This window comes from Crocodylus porosus, unplaced genomic scaffold (genome assembly GCF_001723895.1).
Source record: "Crocodylus porosus isolate Cpor-Errol unplaced genomic scaffold, CroPor_comp1, whole genome shotgun sequence".
In the NCBI taxonomy this organism is placed as follows: Eukaryota; Metazoa; Chordata; order Crocodylia; family Crocodylidae; genus Crocodylus; species Crocodylus porosus.
The window spans coordinates 9060689-9082040 of record NW_017728917.1 but is presented as its reverse complement, the minus strand read 5'-3'; the positions used below and the strand labels follow the sequence as shown (position 1 = coordinate 9082040).

Here is a 21352-nt window from a genome sequence, read left to right as displayed (position 1 = left end):
AAAATCATAGTGAAGTTTGCTCGATGTAAAGCCTGAGATTTTCAGTTGGTTCTTCTGCAAGGCTGTGACACCTGCCAGATATGTTAAAATCTAATTTTTTATTTCTTTTTCTCTTTTTTTTTTTTTTTGCTACAGTCTTTAGACTAAGCATGCAAGACATACAACTAAGTGCAACTGAGTGAAATGTATTTTTTATTTACTCATTCCCTAACAGTTTGAACTGAGGTATGCGTACTAACAGTTTCTCATGCTGTTATCTTTACTCATGTCTAGCTACACATGCTGAGAATGAACTAATCTACCAGATTTTTATCCCCTTTTTGAATACCGAACTAACCAGCAAACCACTCAGTTTAGAAGCACAGGGATCACTTCTCGTGATCCCCATCTGGCTACCGCCGGCACATCATGAAGCTGCCTGGATATAATTAAAAAAAAAAAAAAAAAAAAAAATGTTTCAAATGACCACAGACTGCCCCCTTTTTTTTTTTTCTCTTTTCTTCTTCTTTTTTTTTTAAAAACAGAAAGCAGAGTTGAGCTTTAGAAAAGTAACTGCCAATAATTATTTTTTTTTTGTACCAAAGCTTGAGAGTGGACAGGAGTGTTATTTCCTTATGAAACATGCTGACCGAAAAACTAAACAAAACCGAGCAAATGTGCCAAGATAAACCAAAATTAAAGCTGCCATCCTAGCACAATCCTTAAACAAAAGTGGCATACAATCTGTAAAACCAAAGACCAAAACAAAAATTTGTTTTTACTCTAGAAATACTATTATGTGGTCCAGTTAAATTGTGGGAGCTTTTCTGTTCTCTTCTGGATTTTATTAAAACTGTCTCCTTTATTTGATACTCTAATTTTCTGCAAAAGAACCGTATGTGTGCGCGTTTGCTCTCTCCCGCTCCCTTCTCACAGCTCCTCCTGTAACACTGTTTCCTAGGCTGAGTCTCAAAAGCTCTCCTCCATTTCTCTAGCCAGAATTTCAGTTTGGTCGCTTTAAAGGAACACGAATAAAAAGTAACAACTTTGGTTCAGTCATCTACTTGGCCTTCTAAATTTACTAGAATAAAGGAGCAGTTTCTCTCTCGGATTAGCAATAGCCCATATCTTGTCATTTCCCTCTAAATTCTTCAACCTCCTTTGATCAACAATAAGAGGATATTTGGCTTCATAAGATAAAGCATATAACAGAGAACATAATTTACCTTTGTGTAATATCTTTGGTAATTTTAGGAAAAAAAAAAAAAAAAAAAGGTACAAAGAAGAATATAAATTAAGCTCTGAAAGGCTTTTTTTTGTTGTTGAAATCATAAAAAAGCTACAGTTCTACATAAATAAATGAGTGACAGAAAAGTGGCTGCAGAATGAAAACATTTAGGTGTTTGGTGACCAAGGTTTACTGACCTATAACAACAGCTTTCTTGTCTGTAATGTTTGCTTCGTCGAGCACTGCTAGTTTTGCCAAACAAGCCCCAGTCCTAGCTCTTGTCCTATATTCACTGGTTTCTACTATGAGGTTTCGATACTGGCTGGTGTAATATTGCATAACAATCTTAACTGCAGTACAGGATTTGCACAGTTGAAAATTAACACTTTAGCATTAGTGGGCTCAGTCCTTATTAACTCCCGTAACAAGTTCAATCTGAAATCTAATTTGTATTCAAACAGATTAATGCCGTCGAGCAATCCTGAACTGATGTTGAACTGCGAAACATCACCACGTACAATAACAGTTTAATGAAGTCATCTTTCCAACCACTATTTGGAAATGCAAAAAAATAAAAAAATAAACCCCCCCAAAATTAGCATCGTAAATGGACAGGTACCCCCATTTTGGTAATCTTAGATATTCCAGAAAGATTTGTTGGCCCATTAAAACCCATGTTAAACAACTGAGAGCTTGCCACTGTAGTATTCGTTCTCTAATGAAGTGAATTCTGTTGGTGCTGCATATGTTTCTTTGTGCTGTTCAATTTTGTGGCATTTGCTAATATTCAACGTTGCTGCCAAAAAAAAAATATATATATATATATATATCTCAAAAAACTAAAACCGAAACAAAAAATTAAAAAAAAATACTGCTTTGTGGAATGAATCTGTGTTGCTTCCTACAGTGTTTCTATGTTCATCTGTCATTCATTCTCATTCTTGCAGTACTTCATTCCCTTCCTCTCTGTTGGACAACCTTTCCACGGACATAGTGCAGCATTTGGGACCTTTTCAGAAAAAGAGACACCAAAATGGAATGTTTTCCATAGCGAAAGAAAACATGGTGGCATCTGAAGGTAACTGGAATGAATGACAGAAAAAACTACAAACAATTCAATGACATTCAGCTTCGTATAATAAAAACACCTATTAACATTCATCACAAAGTACAGAAAACATGAAGCCTCCAAGAGGCTCTGGGCCCACCTGAGCCCTGAGGTCAGAACTTAAAATGGTAGGGGAGAAGTTTGGAGGGGTGGGGGTGGAGGGGGGAGGTGGGGAATAAAAGCAATACATTAAAACGTTTGGGATAATTTTTTGTTGAACCCCTCCCCAATACATACACACACACACGCACACGCAGGCCTTCCCCATCCCAAATGGAAGCAAAAACAAAAAAAAAAAGAAAAAACCAACAAGGAAAGAAAGAAAGAAATGGAGTAAAAGGCAGTGATAATCAACATGCAGTACTGTGCAAATATGTTGTCCATTGGAATCCTTAAAATTTGGGCAAAGGCTTGATCTGCAGTTTAGATGTACATGCTCAGTTTGATGTCCTCAGTGTCCAAAAATTGGCAGGACTGCAGTCCAAAGTCTGCTGCTAAATGTGAGGAAGTGAATCAGTTTAGCAAATTGACAACACTGATGTTGACTGTAAGAGAGGAAAATCCCAAGTACCAAACAAGTCCATCCAATGCACAGAGTACAAATTCCTTTTTTCAACAAAAAGTAGAAAAATCAAAAATCCTCCCAAATGGGATACTTGATGGCACTAAGAGTTAACATATTTCATAGTTGTCAAAATGGACTGAGAATCCTCCAGACTGTACAATAATGGAGAGATTTCACAGCTAAATTTGACGTGTTCTTCCAATCTTCATTCTCAGGACAAGGGTGTCAGACATCTTCACTCTATGTCCTCATTTACAGGTTCATCTTCATAATCTCTGTCGTGATCAAAATCTGGACTGTGATTGGCTGTTGTCACTAAGGATAGCGGGCCTTCATTTTCGTCTGGATCTAACGGTTCTTCTTTGACATGCACGGGGTGCCTAAAGAAACAATTAAAAACAGTCCATCAACAACATCCCTGTTCAACAGAAGACCGCACTGTGCTTTAGCCATACTGTCATTCGGGGGGGGGGGGGAATGCAGGGCCTCTACAAAACGTAGGGACTTTCGGAGCCACCGAGCTACGCCTGACTTCAGTGGGGCGAACGGCATCAGACTCTCAACTTTTTTTCAGTTTGCTGCTAAAAGGGGGAGGGGAGGGGACGCCTCTACCCAAGAACGCGCCTACAATTGCTTAGCTTCGCTGGGAAAATATCCTGGGAGGAGCGCTTACTTATATAGATGCTTTCTTCGCGGGATTTGGAGAAAATGCTCTCAGCTGACATATTAAGTTGATTAATACAATCTTCAGATAAATAAGTGAAATAAGCATCAGTAAAGCAAAATAGCAGTTTGTCAGCTCACTGAGCTGGTGGAGGCTGGGCTAATCATCGCTTGCTGTGTGTTCTGCTTCCCTAGTTAACATGCAGAACCTGTGAGACAACTCTCCAGAGGACGACCCCAAGTGAGGTTCTATCATTAATCAACTTCAAGCAAACACAGCAAAGAGACACCATGATACATGCTTTAAACTCCAAATTAATGCATATTTTTACAAACTGTCAATAAGGGAAGAAAAGCCCTGCCAGGAAACACAAACGGAGAGGAAAAGGCTCGCTCAACACAACAATATGATAAGAAAGCAGAGTCCTAACGAGAATAATAACACTGTCAGCTGTAAACAAGGCAGAACATGATCCCCGGCTCATGGTGGGCACAAGGATGCACTAAAGAGATGAGATCTGCCAAATTTCTCATTATAGAATAGCACATGAATAACCCGCAGGGGAATGTGGGCTGGTCATTCAAAACGGGTATGATAACAATTGAAAAATGTTGTTCGTAAATCATATTTACAACAAATCCTTTACAAATACAAATTACCTTTTTTTGTTCAGGAGCTTTTGATATGTAAAACAGCCATGTGAGTCAATACTGTCTTGTTGGTGGGACGGTATAGGGAAGTAGGATTTTATTGACATTATCAAGTATTAATAATGCGACGCGGCGATGGAGACCCTGTTTGCTTCCTAAATAATTGATGTGGCAGGCAATCCCTTAAAATAAAGTGTTAATGAGTTCAAGTCTCACTCTGTCTCTTGTTGAGTTGATATCCACCTCCCAGTCTTGGTTGTTCGCTACCCGGTCTCATTTAACCCTTTCACATAAACTACGTAGAGACTTAATCGCAAGTGCAAACATGTGTCGCAATCATTTCTTCTTTGTCTTCTTGAAAAAGAGGGATCTAAAGTGAGTACATTTCACTGGACTTTGGACACACAGGAAGGGGAGTGGGATTTTGTCTCATGTTTGGGCCGGGGCAGAAAGGAAACGTGTGAAAATTGAGGATCCCGGTGAATGGTGGGCACTGACTACCTGATAAATTCAGCTGCTGTATGGATTTGTGCAAGCGTAAATGCTGATGCACCAGACAAGTATGTGCTCCCACGAAATCCCAGAGGGCAGGAGCAAGGCCGAATAGGAGATTTATAGTCAACCTCAGGCAAAGGGGGTTCACCTCCTATAGGTGCGAACTTTGCAGGGGGGACCACCTACACATCTCTTTGCAGGGGCACCCTACACAGCTGTTTCGTTTGAAGACTACACCTGATTTGAAAGCGTCACACTTGCGGATTGCACACGTTTCAAGAAGGAGCTGCAAATCCTTTTCAGGTGGCTCCATGCGTCAGCTTCTGGAGCTGCGATGTTGTAGGGCAGGTCTGTATAGCGGTATTAGTGGGACCATCCCATCCTGTCCCGCAAAATAGCAGCAATCTTCTCATGCAGCAGTACTGAAAACGTGCCCTCTCCGCATGTCTCTGGGAGCTCCCTCAACAAGCTAGAGAAATGTGAAACTGTAGCCCCACAGCATCAGACTTAGGAAAAGGGTCTTCCTAAAGACAGGCATATACAACCCCCACCCCGCCCCGGCAAAGCATGTCAGAAGGGAGCACACTTCATGCCATGTCCCAAAACATCGCGATACTCTGGATCTACTGGACTATGGGAGGACCAAATATGCAGCTAACTAGAGAAATTATCTTGCCACTACTTTCATGTTTGATGTGCTTTGCGGAAGAAAGGAGAAATGCACATCAAGAAGATTCAGAACAAGAGGCCAGGAATTAGCAAAGCACTCAAGCCCAAAAGAAATCTCAAGTCAACAGGACTAATCACAAGCTTAAATTAAGCATATGCTCAGAGACCTTGCTGGCTTGTGGCCCGAGCTGATGTGAAAAGATGTGTGTGTGTGTGTGTGTGTGTTTGTAAACAGAAGACACTCCTGATCATGCACTGGACCCACTTGGACAAACATCTGGAAAGAAAAGGGGATTTTGGGGGGGGGAGGGGGTAGCTATGTACAGGGAAATGCAGACCCTTTGCATTAATTAAAACATTTTGCTCATTGTGTTTTAGTTTCTGTTGTCGCTGCTGAAGCTTCTTTATTTGTTTTATGTGAAAAATTAAGGCAGAACAATTTTGGAGAGAGAAAACAAGAGAGTCAGATGTTATGAACCCAAAAGTCTGTCAAGGGGAAGAGGGATTTCTACTCCCATCTATGCTACAGTAGCAGCTCCAGGGATATTCCTCACGTCAATGAGCCAGCGCATCTAATCAAGCCTCCCCGAGCATAGGGATACATATAAGCAGAGAGAAGAGTTGCCCACAGAAGTGGTTTGCACTGACTCTGCCAAACTCACCTGCTTACATGATAAATCTGAAAATCAGTACAGGCTCATTCAAATGCTCTTGAAGCTTTCCAAAGCAAATCCTGGCTAGCTTCATGGTTCTGCTCTGAAAGCAGGTGAAACTGGGCGGTTTTGACTGAGTTTCACTTTGAGGTTTGACTTTGTTCCCAGAAGTCAAAAACAAAACACAAGGAGTGGAAAGCCAACTAAATGCAACCCCACGAACAGGGCGGCTTGTGCTCAAACGAGACAAAGCTACAGTGTGCTACAAAAGCTCTTGTAGTGTTCCTCCACTGCACCTCCAGGTACTTAATTCTGGATCGGTGTCAAAGGAGCGAGTGTCTAGTTTGGAGGAAAGCCTACTCCTCAAATTAGGATGTTGGTTTGGACTATCCAAACCTCAAGTACAAAATTTGCACAGAAAACAAAAATAATCCAGCCCCATGTATGTTATTTTGGTTGCAACAGCAAGCTGGCATGTGAAAAGGAAAGTGTTCTGAATCGGAGATTATACAAACATTTCAGAAGCATTAGCAATGTGCATCTTAAAGAGCGCGAGAGGCTGGGGGGAGATTTTTGTATTTGCCAAACCAGTTTGAATTTCCATTTAACATCTCTCATAAAGCCTCAAAAGCTGGCGAAGGGAAAGGCAGCTACTGAACTCTGCATGGAAGGTAAGTGCTGGACAAAAAAAGATTTTCCCTTTCTTGTTTAGTAGCAGAATTTCAACATGCTCCTTTTTACTGGGTGTCCAGGGCTTCAGAAGGGGTTAACAATAAATAACCTTCCTGGATCCAGAGTTCCCTTCTTTTCACATTTGAGTAATTCTTTTGTTTGTCCACTCTGGGAATAGAGGAGTTTTTAATAAAGCTGACTGTTGTTTAAAGCCACTGTGTTCTGGTGGTGCACACAGCATGGAGTAGTTTGCTTTGTGGCTACCTTTGGAGCATATCAGGATGAAAGTGTTATGTCCCCAAGCTGTAATTATGAGACTACTTTCTAGTGTTTCAAAAGGAGGACAGGGGGAAAAAAAAAAAGTAGCAGTGGTTCAATGCGTCATAAAAAGGAAAGGAATGAATGGTAATAAGACTTCAGCTGAAGTATTATACTCGCTTAGCTGTCATGTTAACGAGGTCCTCTAAACCTTACGATAAAGTTGAAGGCCTAAATTATTCCCATATATTGGAACAGTTGAATAAGAAACCCCACCCCCCAACAACAATATGCATTATGGTGCAGAAGTGGGGTTTGGAGAAGAACAGAAAACACCATTACAAAGTCTGCCTAATGGAAATAAGAGACTGTCTATGACATCTGGAAATCTGTATTTAGCAAACAGTGCAAATCCTGCTTCGGAGCATTTCAGACTGGAGGACCTGGATGCTGCTACCAGAGCATTACCCTGCCGCATTTTTACTTAAGCAAATGTAAGGGTTCAGCAGAAAACACATCGGATCAATTTGGGACTATGAAGATGTGCCCTTTGGGCAGGGGGCTGGACTCGATGATCTTCCGAGGTCCCTTCCAGCCCTAATGTCTACGAAATCCATGAAAATGCACAGAAAATGAACTGGCTGGTGGGCAGTGAAAATGAGGTACCTCTCCCTGGGATTTTTAAAGTGCCGCTCACCTTGGTATTTACGTGTCAAGAGATGACTACTAAGGGCACAGAGAAATGGTCACATTCAGGCAGGTTAATAGGAGCTTAGTGCGTGGAACAGCTGCTTCGGACTTCCATATTAAAAGAAGGGTAAAACCAGAGCTTTCACTTACTCTGGGGTAATTGGGGGCCCACATTTAGGGGGCCGACAGCAAGTCCCCCACATTATTCACTCACATTGAACGTTTGCAAGAGCAGCAAAGGCTGCAGCTATACGTGGCTCTAGGAAACATCCTAGCCTGCTCTGCACTACTAATCCGGCCACTTCGCAGACGACGAACTCTTAGGTGAAGTGAGAAGTACAAGAGCTATACTAGCACTGAACCTAACAAAAAATAAATTACCTGGATTAATGCAACGCTACAAATGCTTCTCTGTGCAAATCAGCCTAGGAGAAACCCTCGAGATAAGTCTTGTTCCCACCACCCTCTTCTCCTCTGCTCAAGTCCTGCATGGTCCTGGGCAGAGCATAACAAATGAGGACTGAAACCGCCTCAAGATGGATCTGTTTGTGGTGGCGCTAGAAGTATGTCACGTAATGCTACTTTGGGAGAAAGATAATTAATCCTGCACAAACAATCACTGCAAAAGCTAAACACATTACTTGAATGTTTTGAAGTAAATGGTAAAAGACAATGTTCCAATTAATTATTAATTAAAAATGAATGTTGCCATCTTTAAAGATTTTTTTTTCAAAGCACATTGTGCACTGATTTAAAATGCTGGAATATCAAAGTACGCAGAGCTTTAGATTCCTGCCACCCTGCCCACCCCCCCCGACACACATTATGCAGGTGGGAAACTTTTTTTGCCATTAAACGCTAATTAGTTTCACAACTAATTACTATAGTGGTAGTAGGTTAATGTTTTCTTACTTTTTGATTTAGACCTACTTTTGTAAATCTCTTATTCAAATTACTTTGAAGTAAAAGGCTACAAATTAGTCCTTTTTTTTTTTTTTAAATGTGTAATGTGAGCTTTGGTAACTTGGCCAATAATTGTACAGTCCATTTTAATGAACAGCCAGATGAAACACAGCCCTGCTCTTGCATGCGTCCATTCGCACAGGTAGCCAACTTTACCAGACAGGCAGTTCCTAAAATTTGAGAACTACAAATCTTATAAACTTGGGCTTCCCTTCCACCTGCCAATGATCTGATACGTAATTTGGGCGGGGGGGGGGAAATGGGGGATTTATGGCTTTACAAATTCACTCCATCACCCCATAAATACTGAACACACCCATCGGGACATCCCACCCTTCCTGACTTACCTTTCTTGTGCTAGCACGCTGCCCTACTGCCATTCACATTTCACATGGACAGCAATCTCCCATTACTTCATGCGGTTATATATGCACTCATTATACTGCCGTCTGTTGCTATAATGCTCCTATTAATTTTCCTTTTGATATTTTAAGAGCAATCTATAAATCATGCAGACCTTCACGCGCGCCATCATTAATGCCAAGCAATGCTGTTGTGTGCCGAATATTTTTTTAACCCAGCTAAACAAGCCCACTTCTACCAGTTTTACCCCCCAAAGCTTCTTTATTGCATGGACTAAAGCAGAAGGGAACAAAAACTTCACAGAGCATGGTCACCCCAGAGCATCTCGGTAACCCCGTGGTCTGGGATGGAAAGAAGAAAACGGCAAACACGTTGACAATTTTATAGCTGTGTGCACTTGTCGGACTGGATTGAGCTGACTGCTTTTATGTGAAAGTTGGTAAATGGTTCTTTTATGTTCTATTCACCTAAACATTTTCCGAAACGGAGACTTCTACCATTGCTGTTCGGAACTGGGAATTCAGAAACAGTCCACGAAGAAGCTCTACGTTATATTTTAGCAGCCGTACGGCAACATGTCAACAAAGACATTCGCGTTTGCTGTACTTACATAGCTTGCATAGGGGAACGTCCTGGACTACTGTCACTCCCATTACTGTTCGTATGCTCCATTGCACCATTAAGCTCTTCCTTCATAGCAATGGCTAAATTGCCCAGAGCAGGATTTCCCATGGAAGCAGTAGTGTATAGAGGTATACTATTCTCAGCCATTGAAGCCTGCCAAGGACACAATAAAACAGTATGAAGAACCATGGCTTACATTTTTATACACGGCACGACACAGTTATTCCAAACCTCCTTTCTCCTCATTTACATGACTTGCAATTACTGATTTAAAAAAAAAAATACTGCATTTTCTGATAGGCAGTACACTGATTCCACCAAGGGAAATTTCACACAATTTGCATCCGGATTTATACATTCATAGAGGTGCTGGCTATTGGCTCGTGAGAGAGGGCTGAACCTCTTGTTCCCCGTTTGGAGACTGCACCTCTTGGAGAAAAGAAAGTCTGCCTGTTCCATTTCCTGATGAAAAAATCACTTTTTAATAAAAGAAATTGGTTAATCAGGAAAAAGTGAGAGAGAACTTGCTCAGCGGAGGATTGCACTGCCAGCAGAGTGAAAAGGGACACCTTAGTGGCAAGGTGTTATGGGCCTTATCAACGCACGTTCCCCATTGAAACCACTGGGGTTAACTTGTGTTTGCACCGGTGTAACTGAGAATTGAATTTGTCTCCGTGAAGCTTTCCGTAGCGCTTTTGCGTTAGTGAGAGCTCTCTTGTACTTTACACGTCATGGTGAGTTTGGTCAGAGTTTTCAATTTTTAACCCTCTTCAATAACCCTGGTATTATCGTAGGCATTATAGATTTAACAATGCCAATTAGACTGCCCCTGCTTTTATTTCTGGTATGATCTATACAGCATGCCGGACTTGTCTTTCTAAACAGGGGTCTTTATAGACAAGAAATGAATTGTTGAGCATCATCTTCCCTTTTCCTCAATTCCTGGTTGCTGGCATAGATGAACTGCCAGTGTGGGCTCATTTGTCTACCATCAGCTAAACGTGTCTTTTGGACCAGCGCTATCCCATCAGGTGGTTATGGGAACACAAATATGTCTTTTCAACTTTTAAAGCCAATAACCCAACAAAAAAAAAAAGCTGCTATTCAAGGACAACTGTGGACTGGAAGGACAACCACCAGCTCTGAGCACAGTCTGCTCAGAGGCAGGGCCTTGTCTTGTTCTCTCCCCAAGCTGATCTCTTTAAATACTGCCCCATTTTTAAGAAAACAGTCTATTTTAACTTTTTGATTCTGCAGACAGGGAATGACATTTGATTGGGGGAACATCAAGATTCCCTCATATGTCCTGCACTTTGCAAAACGAGTCAAATTCTTCCCCCATTGAAATAACTTGTCATTGTCACCAAGGAATTTACTTGGAAAGAGGTGAAGCAGAAGCAGCACTTGCTGTGTTGGTTTTTATTTTTTTTATTTTTTTGGGGGGGAGCATTGCAGCAAGGAAGGACTTGCGACTCAAAGGCTTGGATAAGGAACATTTCCCGCAAAGACCAATAGCTGTTTGAACTGTTTTAAGGTCACGAGGCTCAGGCTGTGAGCCTTGCAAGCTCCGACTCTCAGTAGATGTCCGGCATTTGTGGTTTCTGTGCAGGCCTGGAAAGGAGATTCTTGCGCTTGGTGTTTTGGTCGAAGTGTAAAGAGCAGCGGCACATCAACGTACCAGAACAACCCTGCAATGCTAGCTGACCTGCTCAGAGCTGCACACTAGAAGAATGATGACTTTAAATGATGGGAGAAGGCAGTCTTATTTTTTACCATTGGAGAGGCCCGCACAGGGGAGATTTAGGTGCGCAGCAAACAGCCCAGTCCTTACCAGCGGCATGCCAGTTCTCATTTCACAGGACAGCTGCACCTACCCTCAGTGCCTCATACCTTGCTCTGTAAAACTGCAAAAAGCTCTCCACTGACCACCAAGTCTGCAGGGGGAGACCATGGAGGTGTCTGCAGGTAGCACTGCCAGGCGTAGGAAAAGAAAGGCCCTGTCCCACCTGGGAGTGCATGCAAGAGATGGACCTTCGCACATCATGCGGGACATGCCTACAAAAACCACGTGGTGTTTTTTTTGTCAATTGTTGGCCATTTAGCTGCACGTGTCCATTGAGAGGTAAAACTGAATCACACCATGATAACAAGCTTATTTTACAAACCAGGTCATTTTGAATGTGTTATGCATCCAACAGCATATTATGCAATTTTCTCTATTTTGCAAATGCTCAGAGCCCTTCTACACCACACAGTATGCATCACTATTTTTGCAGAAGAAAATGGGAACCTTTTTGTATTTTTTTGGGGCTACTTGTCCTAAACTGCAAGAGAACAGTGGGGAAAAAGGACTCTGCTAGCATATGAGACTCCTAAAAGGACATTTTATTTAATTAACACAACAGAAGGTTATCTCAGGCCTGTGTTTATTAGAGAAATTCAAAAAGCCTCAGTAAAATCGGCCCAGAAGTCCTCCTCAATCAAGTTAGTTTATCTAGTGTCATTTCAGGGCACAAACATGCTACTCCCTTGAAACACTGGAAAATGAAAAGAGTTTTGAGAGTATTACAAAAGGCAAGAATGGATGGCGATGACGACAACAACACATGTTTTAGAAATAAAACACGAACAGTTCTGTATGATAAGCATATTAATTGAAATTAGTCACATAGTTAACAGAATCTGAAGGAATGCAGGATCATTTCATTTTTGCCTTTCAGCCTCCAGAATGCAAAATGTGCTTGTAATCTTAACACCATTCAAGAGACAAAGCAGTCTTAAAAAAAAAAAAAAAAAAAAATCACACTTCAGAAGACTCAAGGGAAAATAAGTTACTAATGAATGGTATTTACAGTTGCTTCATTTAAACATGCTTTCATTTGCTTTTCAGAAGTTACTGCATAAACTGAAATAATTAGGAGAAATGCAGAATGTCACTTCTTTCCTATTAATCTGTTTCTTGGTTTAAAAAAATTGCTTAAATTGCAAGTCTAGTAAATCTTCCACAAAATTTAATTGCCCAAACAATACAGTTAATCCACTGCACAGAGTTTAACCTTCAATTAACTTCTTGGGAAGGACCTCTCTAAATGTTTGGGGCTCAGTCGTGCACAGTTGTTGCCTACCTTGCAGAAATTAGCTACTGCATGTGTGGATCTTGTGGCAAGATTAAGGCCTTTGAAGTGATTAGGAAACAGTATGGAACAGGTGTGAAAACACATAGTGATTAATAGACAAAATCTAAAAAAAAATGCACTTATGTCCTTATGGTGAACTCTGATTTCACTAGGGACTGTGGAGACACTCAAATAATTGTTACCAGGACCACGTCTTAGATGCCCACACAGACATGAATGCTGTGCATATACGTTTCTCTGTATATGCACTGTACATTTGTTTCTGCCATGTGAAGTCTCTAAGCAAGTCTTACAATTTTTGCATGCTCCAAATACAACACATCTGCCTTCCTCTCCTCCTTTATTTAGCAAACTAACATTTGTTATTTAACAATAATAGAAACATGCAAAAATAGTCCTTAAAAGAAAGAGAGGGAAATGATCTGCTTTCTCTTTAAAGCCATGAACAATAGAAGGTCATGTGACACAGTATCCTATCATTCAGCACATTAATAGCTGTGCTAGAGTAATTACACTTGTGGTATTTTTGCCTCAAGTGAAATTCTGAAATAAGAGGATGGAAATTATGATACTGCTGATAAATATTAATAAGTGAACTTTTAATTTTTTTGCCACAATATTCAAAATGCTAAGCATCTAGCTAATGCTGAAGCAGCCTGATATGTGTTTGCCTCCAGGGACTATGATGCTTTATGCACTTAAGAAAAAAGTTTAACGGAATTAAAATTTAATATCTAATTAGAGCAAGGCTAATATATTTTGAAATGAGTGGGGAAGACACACGCCTCTGTTGCATACTTGCTACAATCATTAATCTTACCTGTAAAGCAGCATTGAGAGGTGAGCAGTAGGTGTGGCTGGTCTGTATGTTTTTAATAAGAGAAGGGTTACTGCATAAGAAAAACATAAAAAGGAGAGTTAAATGCAACCGTCTCATCTCGGCGGTGTTTCAAGCATGTCAATGTTTTTTGTTCCCCCACACCTGAAAAGTTACAGGTTGGATTGCTTTCCACAAAAACTCTCTTCTAATTCCTCAAAACTTTCATGTTTTAGTAGTGGGGCTGCCATATATGCCTTTATTAAATATGGAACCCCATTATTTACAGCTCCTGAAGTTAGCGTCTTGTTTTGCAATGCCCCGGTTAAATATTACCTGTTGGCATCTGGTCTCTTTTTTAGCTGTACTCAATAGTAGCCAACACTCTTCCTGGCTGAAAGTCAAGCGCTACACAAAGGTGCACTCGTCATTAAAAGTATTATGGGAAATTTTGAATCCTATGCAAGGGACATGATGTAGTAGCTGGCACCGGAGCCAGGTATACCTATCCCAGAGGACTATGGTTAAGAAGGGACTCCAGAATCCTTCCTCCCTGACTCGCATTATTCCCTGATGCACATCTCCAACATCTGGGTGACTGGCTAGGTTACCTCTCAAGGCAGTCCTGCTGGGCGGTGGGGGAGGTAATACGGCTGCAGTGAAGTGGTTAGGAACATTAAAAGACCCTGTTCCATAAAACACACCCCGCCGTGACGTTCTGGATTGCTGCTTTAGACTACCGCAGCTCATCTGTGGTCGTTTTGCAGGAGGGGCCTAATTCGGATAAAATGCTAAGCATCTGCCTTGCGTCAAGGCAGGCACCCCCCAAAAAATCACTTGCCCCATTTGAAAAAGCTTAAATCAAGTACAAGTCAGGGGAGAAAGACTATGGAAAGCAGCCTTTCCAAGGGCCGTTTTGTTTGTGCTTTGAAACAGAACCGAAAAACGGCCCGGCGGACCGCTCTTCACACCAGCACCAGCGTGGGGCTCTGGAGATGTGGTCTTCGACTAAAGGGCAACCCAAATTGCCTGGGGAAACTCAGGAATATTTTAAATAGGATGTGTTAGATAGAGGTTAGCCTAATGCTTATATTCTTTACCGTAGATGCCCCTGTAATGTTTCCGGATATCTCAGTTATTTTATTTTTCTGAGTAACCACTCCTTTTATTTTATTTTTCTGGGTAACCACTCCTATTCCTGAGCTTGGCGCTGTGAAACTAACTGATAACTTCAAGGTGAAGCTTGCTTAAAAACCGATCTTGACATTATATTTGATCTAGAAGAGATACACATTTGGTCTACGCTGCATCATAAACATTAAAACAAACATGTCAAAGAAGCATTATCGTAGACATTTCTATTATTAGAGCAGGAACAAGCGAAATACGTGTAAACAACCACACAATTTAGTTTCTTTAGCAGCCAAGGTGATGTCACTATTTTGTGAAATGCAAGTCTACATGAGATGGGTAAATCATGCAAAGCAAAGCAACAGCAGAAAAAAAAAATAAAAGCAAGTAAAAGCTCTTACTGTGCAACAAGCTCGCCAAAGTTTTCATCAGGGCAGTATTTTCGAGGACGGCCTCGTTGAATATGACGGCCTCGTTTAAACTCTTCATCATCAACAGTCCAAAAGGACCCAAACTCATCCTCTACTCTGATAAAGCACTTATGCAGTGAGAGGTTGGTGCGAATGGCACCCTGGGACAAGAGCAGCAGCAAAGGAGATGAAGTGGAAACAAAGGGACACGGGATTGGGGACAGAACAGACATCAAATACAGGGAAAGGGAAAAAGAAAATAAAATGCAATAAGCATAAGCAAATGGTTTGTGAGGGTTAATATGCATTGCCACCTAAAGCTACTAGCATGTGATGCAACAAACACCAAGCAAGCAGGGTCAAGGGTACTGGTGGGCACACAAACAGTAGTGATGAGATGCTTTTCTTTGTTTCCCTTAACTGAAACAATGTGAAACCACCTGTGTTGGGCTAACACCATCTAGCAGCCAAAAGCCTCTACGTTAAACTGTAAGCATGATCCAAGCTAGGCTAAGAAGTTCAAACATGGTGGACATACCCACTGATCTTTTGTGGCCTTCGTTTTTGGAACTCTGCTTCATCCACTGTCCATACCGCCCCTTTAACATTTTCTACTCGCACAAAACACTTGTGAAGACTAAGATTATGACGCACTGCATTCTGCAGCAAGTATAAAAGAAAAAACATTCAAAAAACTTTCTGAGAAAATGCTCAGCATTGTCCAAGAACAGCAGCACAGTCAGCTCGACAGTCCTTATTTTGCAACGTTAACTCGGTTCGCCCCTTGCCCCGACCCTCCCCCCCCACATGGACCCCGGCTTTTACATCTTATTTTGCAAAGATAAAAATAAAAATCTCAAAACTGAGATTAGGCATTCAAGTTATTGCATCAATTATCCACGGTGGGAACAAGACCAGCCATTGGTTTACGTATGCACATCACGTAACAGCACATTTCATGCGAGTTAGAGAGGAACATTGCTGAGATATTTGCCAAACCAGTATACAGTCTGTAACAGAAACTTATCTTCTCCTGGAAGAGAAAACAGTTTAAAAGAGCAGAGAAGGAGTTTTTGTGCAAGCACAGAGGGCTCGGTTTAACAGGGGCATCGGAGCTGGAGTTTCTCTCGTGCCCCGCAACTGGGCCACGTGAATCAGGCGTGGAAACCTCTTTTCGGATGAAGCACACGGACTAGGGGCTCCGAGGTTTAGCAGCAGCACCCCGCCGATCACAGTGCACCAAGTCGTGTCTTCCACTGCATGCTCATATATGGAAGTTGGCTCTCGTTTCTGGCAGGCAGCAGGACTGCCTGAACTGAGCCTCTGCCAAGTAAACACATGAGGAGGGCTCTCGGAAACAAAGTGATAACATCCCCACAGCTGATCCCTCGTGGAGAGACTGGCTTCTTTCTCATGGTTGTTAGTCCCCTTTTATTAGGCAATTTCAGGTTTCTAATGGTCACACCCAGTGTTGTTAGACCTAACCCGGTCCTCGTGACAGATGGACCCAGACAGCCACTCTGATACGTGTGCACCTTTGCTTCGGTCTGACGTAGCGAGATGCCTGTCCAGCAAGAACAACAGAAGAAGTTTCTCCTGTTTTCACTCTACCCGAAAATCATGCTATTAGACAGCATGTGCTGTGAATCTTCCATGTTTTGCCAGTTTTCTGAGCAAATAAGCAATTGCAAAGCTATTTGGATTTGTAAATGAAACTTATCCTCCGGTGCCATTGAAAAGGCTCTGGTAACTAGGGGAAGGAGAATGGCTATTTGCTGGAAGTATGCAGGGGAACAAACTGCATCCATCATCGTTGGCACCACTGATCTAGTCAATCTGGTTGACTCGTTAGCAGGCACAGTGCCAGCTAGACACATGGCCCTGGGTCTTGGCACCAAGAGACTAAATACTTTTGTGTGCGTGCATGTGTGTACATCAAGGCTGGATGGTGAAAGGAGTTCCAATCATGAATGTCTAAATCACTGTGCAAACAAAGGTTATGCACAGTGCATTTGTCATGTAAATTAGGAGGCAGTGATGTGTGCGCATCTGTGAGGGAAAGGCTGGGAGCCTTTTGCTACCCCGCAGTTTCTCTGTGTAGCCATCCCCTCTCCCACTGTCACCCATCCAAGCTCCTAGGAGGAAACGACTCGGCTAAGGAGTATTCTGTAGCTTTTTGTATGTGATCCAGCGCATATGGGGGCTGTCGCATTTCTGCTGAATTATGAGCCACACACTTCTTATGCCTCCCCGCCTCGTAGCCATACTGATCTGCTCGTGATCTGGTGGGGAAAATAAAGACTGGAAAACTTCTTCCTCTTAAGGCAGGGAGGGGAAGGTTATTTTGCACGCTCCACGTTTCAGTGTGTTTGGCAAAATGGCAATTTCTGACAAGGAAAATAGATGGCAATGCACAGTTTCACAGCGACAGCAATAGTAATTGGGTTGAGTCCATCTGTACTCCAAAGGCCCCTAATTCTGTCTTTTGGACCAGGCAGCACAGAGCCCTGCTGAGAGGGGCAGGGGTCCTCCTTGCTAGGGAAACCAGGCGCAGAACAGGGTCTCCATGTGCATGCTTCCTGGGAAAACGGGCACATTTTCACATGTGTAACAGGACACGCAACAGAAGAGTTGGGGTCAGTTCTGCCATGTGCTATAGTCATTTCCCACAGTGAAGCTGATCCTGCAGCCTCACTAAACCACTGACCCAATGCATACAGGTGGCCCAAAAAGTGGGTCTTTTGATTTGTTAACCATCTCTTTATACATACTTGAACAGAATTATTTACATTGTCCTTTATATACGTGTAATGCTGGAGAAATCATTTATGCCCAGATCCTGCTCTAGGGAAGTCAGTGAGAGTCTCTGGCTATATGCAGATCTGGGCCTTGCTAAATATGCAGACAAGTCAAATATTTGTAAGGCCTTAGAGAGATGCTTTAGCCTCCCCTGTTTACATGATATTGCTTAGTGAATGTATAAAGGACACTTGGTTCTTGGTTCTTCTGCTAGCTAACAGTTTCATTTGAACAATACCCCAAACATTTCTGAGCCACACCTGCAGCCTCTACCTCCTGGCTGCAATTCAGTTTTGGCAAATTATGGGGGGAAGGAAGGAAAAAAGAGAGAGACACTGCCTCTGACCTGTCAGAACCAGTTCAAAACGCTCCTCTAGCAATCTGCTTAACAGAAAAATTAGGAGCTATTATTGTAAGATTATATATTTACCCTGTTAAAAATAATTGTATGCAAGCCACTTTTTCAGAAAAATTACCCTGCATAAGCTTGAATGTGCTAAATGAAAGGGTTTGTTATTTTAATCATTGCTCCGTCTTTGCCATGCTGCACCCAGGGAAAGTGGGTTCCTCTGAAAAGGTGTTTCTTCCTCTTTCTTTTTGGAAGGTGTCTCCAGGATCCTCACCCAGGCCAGCGCATGACCTGCACAGCCACAATCCCGGTTTGGGCGACATCTATGCATTTACTGAAGATGCGCCCAGAGTCTGCAGTCAGCCCTTTGAGCTGGAGCAGCTGCCACAGGCTTCCTGTCATGGTGGTCCCGGGCTGTGTTTTTAGCCCCTCGCACAAATCAGAGCAGCTTGCAGAATGAAAGCCCCAAAGTGCTTCAAGCAGACATCTGTTTTTAAGAGCAATGGAGCCCAATGACTGGGCTACGTACCCATGTAGCTACCGGGTGTAGGGTCCTACATCCTCTTCCAGCTCTTATGAAGCCATGGAGGGGATCAGAATTTTTAACATGTTTTATTAAAGTTTTCCTCTCCTTTTAGGGCACACACAGATCCTCCGCACAGCATCGGGGGACCCACTGGTGCCTCTGGGAGGATAAAAGGGCTACCTGCAGTTGCTCTGTATTTGTGAAAACTCTCTTTGCCCCCTTTGCTGTTGCCACTCCCTTGTCCCCAGGTACATGCTTGTGGGCAAGTATGACCGAAACCAAGCGACTCCTGCCATTCTAATATGATGCACTAAATTGACTCCCAGGATTGAGTAGGGAAATGTTTGACCGGGGGCTGTCCCGCTGCCAGCTAATGCAGGGCTCAGTGAAAAAGAAGTCCAACTGAAGTACCCACACCTGCAGATGCCGAAGAGCCCAGTGATGCCAATCAAGTAGCCACTGACTGGCACATGCCCTATGGAGCTGCCACAGGTGGTAAGGAGCACTAGAGGCACGTGCCAGGATGAGTCCGGCTAGTACAGACAGCTGGGAAGCAGAGTCTTCCTGAAGGAGCTTGGACACAGGGTGCGTCTATACAAGATGCTAACTGCGCAGTAGCTTAAAAACACTGTGCAGTAGCGTGCTAGGCAAACCCCGTGCTAATATGCTACCGTGCAGTAGTATTAGGCTACTGCACAGTAAGTGTCACTAAAAACCCATATGCTGGTGCTACTGCGCAGTAGCGTGAGTTACTGCGCGCTAATTAACAAAGTACTAAACTTAATGCGCCATAACTATGGCACATTAATGAACGTGTAGACGCACCCACGGAGAGCTTCTTTGGTATACAATAACCTTATGAGGGAGTTCTGCATCCATACAAACAGTGACAAGCACGTGCAAATTACCTACTTGAGCCGGAAACTGGGAGCAAATTGGTTCTCTGATTTTGAAGAAAAAGGCAGGCTTCAAACACATCCTGAATCGTAACTCTTTTCTACGACAATACTTTCAAAACGCCCTTGAAAAGAACTTTAAGTCAAGAAAAGTTCATTTCCTTTTTGAATACTTAGGAAGTTGAAGATGAAACGCTGCTCAAGTTTTCCAAGCAAGGTTTGGATATCAAAGCAGCAACCTCCAAGAGTTTTCCCAGGTGTGGGCACCTGAAGTCAGGGCGCTGGGGTTGAAATTCACAAAACCGCCCCCGGGGAGGAGAATAAAAAGCAGTGAAACGCTGAGAAGCAAAAGCACAAAACGGGCACAACAAAACATCCCAGCGAACCGCTGAAGGAGAGGACCTCTCTGACTCCGGCCCTTGAAGAAACCGTCCTGCGGTTTCAAGGCAGAGGAAGAGGAGACGATGAAACAGCAGGTACAGAAGACATTCATCCCCTGATACAGGGGGCGGTTTGTTCAAGAACAATTGGGTTTCCTGAGACCAAGGGGTATTATTTTTACTGCAGCGTAAGATCCTTTTATTTGGTTCATCCACTAGCAATTATACTAGCTTATACACAGACGTTGCTATGATAGCCGTTAATTCAAAGGGAAGAGGAGGCCCTAACTAAAATAAAGCAAAAGCTGCATTTAATAGAACAAAAGAACCTCATCGCGCAGTTTCAAACATCAAATATTTTGTTTCTAGGATGTGTTCGATTCCGTATTTTTTCTTGCCTGGCTTGTTTGGCACGGTGCTGACTTATATTTTGGCTCATAAGAAACTGGTGAAGGTTGGTCAAGTTTGTAGGTAAATTTTGCTGGGTATCAACTGATTGAGCAACAACTTGTCATTAGACCCCTGGGGTGGGGAAAAAAAAAAAAATGGTTGTGGTGGTAAAACAGCCAGAGGAATGAAAACTGTGTACACCTTGGAAGACCTACAGTTTGTCTTCTTTTGAGAATATATATTTACCTTAATTTCTGTAAGTGAAAAGCCTGAGTTTGTGTTAGGAGCAACCAAACAGAGGAACCTGTGGCAATAATCACAGAATAGGAAGGGCAATAATGGCGATTCAGTTAGGGTTTTTCAAAAGGAGAAGTTTTTCCTCTGCCAAATCTCAAAATGTTTTTTTTGCAGCGGAGACTTTCTGCTTGTGAAACCTGCAGATCTACATTTCAATGCCGTAGCCATTAAATGGCATCGGCGATATCTATTCTGTACAGGTCAACTTTCAAAGGCAATGGTGAAAAGGCTTACCTTCCATGTCGCCGCATTGCGTCTGAAGTAAGCAAACATTCGCGTGAACCAGTTGTAGATTTCATTTAGTGTTAGTTGCTTTTCCGGAGATTCGAGGATGGCCTTGTGAAGCAAATAAAGGCGCAGTGAGTTGTGACCAAACCGGGAGAACACATACTCACATTTTTACTTAACCAAATAAAAAAAAAAAAAGAGAGAGATTTGGAGCCAAAATCCAAAGAAAGGTTCCACAATATGATCTAAGATTAATGGCTGTATTTAACAGTTCAATAGCAAAATTCAAAATGGAATTATCTAATTGTTTTGAGTTTTTATTTCTGTTTCCTTACAGAAATATTAATTTATTAGTCATTCATAAAGCAGAATCAAAGAGAAATGCAAAACATTTCAGTAGCTGATTAAAGC

General features: G+C 42.3%; 1 protein-coding gene across 14 annotated transcripts in view; it reads right to left on the bottom strand.

Moving 5' to 3' along the window:
- Window positions 1-491: 491 nt before the first annotated feature.
- Window positions 492-21352, bottom strand: part of FOXP1 (forkhead box P1) — a 442485-nt gene continuing 421624 nt past the window's right edge. For all 14 annotated transcript variants that reach the window (XM_019536645.1, XM_019536646.1, XM_019536642.1 and 11 more), the window contains 5 exons: window positions 20948-21049; window positions 15615-15736; window positions 13539-13608; window positions 9568-9734; window positions 492-3260 (listed from right to left, as the gene is read on the bottom strand). In XM_019536645.1, coding sequence (XP_019392190.1) covers window positions 3116-3260; window positions 9568-9734; window positions 13539-13608; window positions 15615-15736; window positions 20948-21049 — 606 coding nt within the window. In that variant the 3' untranslated portion in view covers window positions 492-3115. The remainder of the gene's footprint in view (window positions 3261-9567; window positions 9735-13538; window positions 13609-15614; window positions 15737-20947; window positions 21050-21352) is intronic.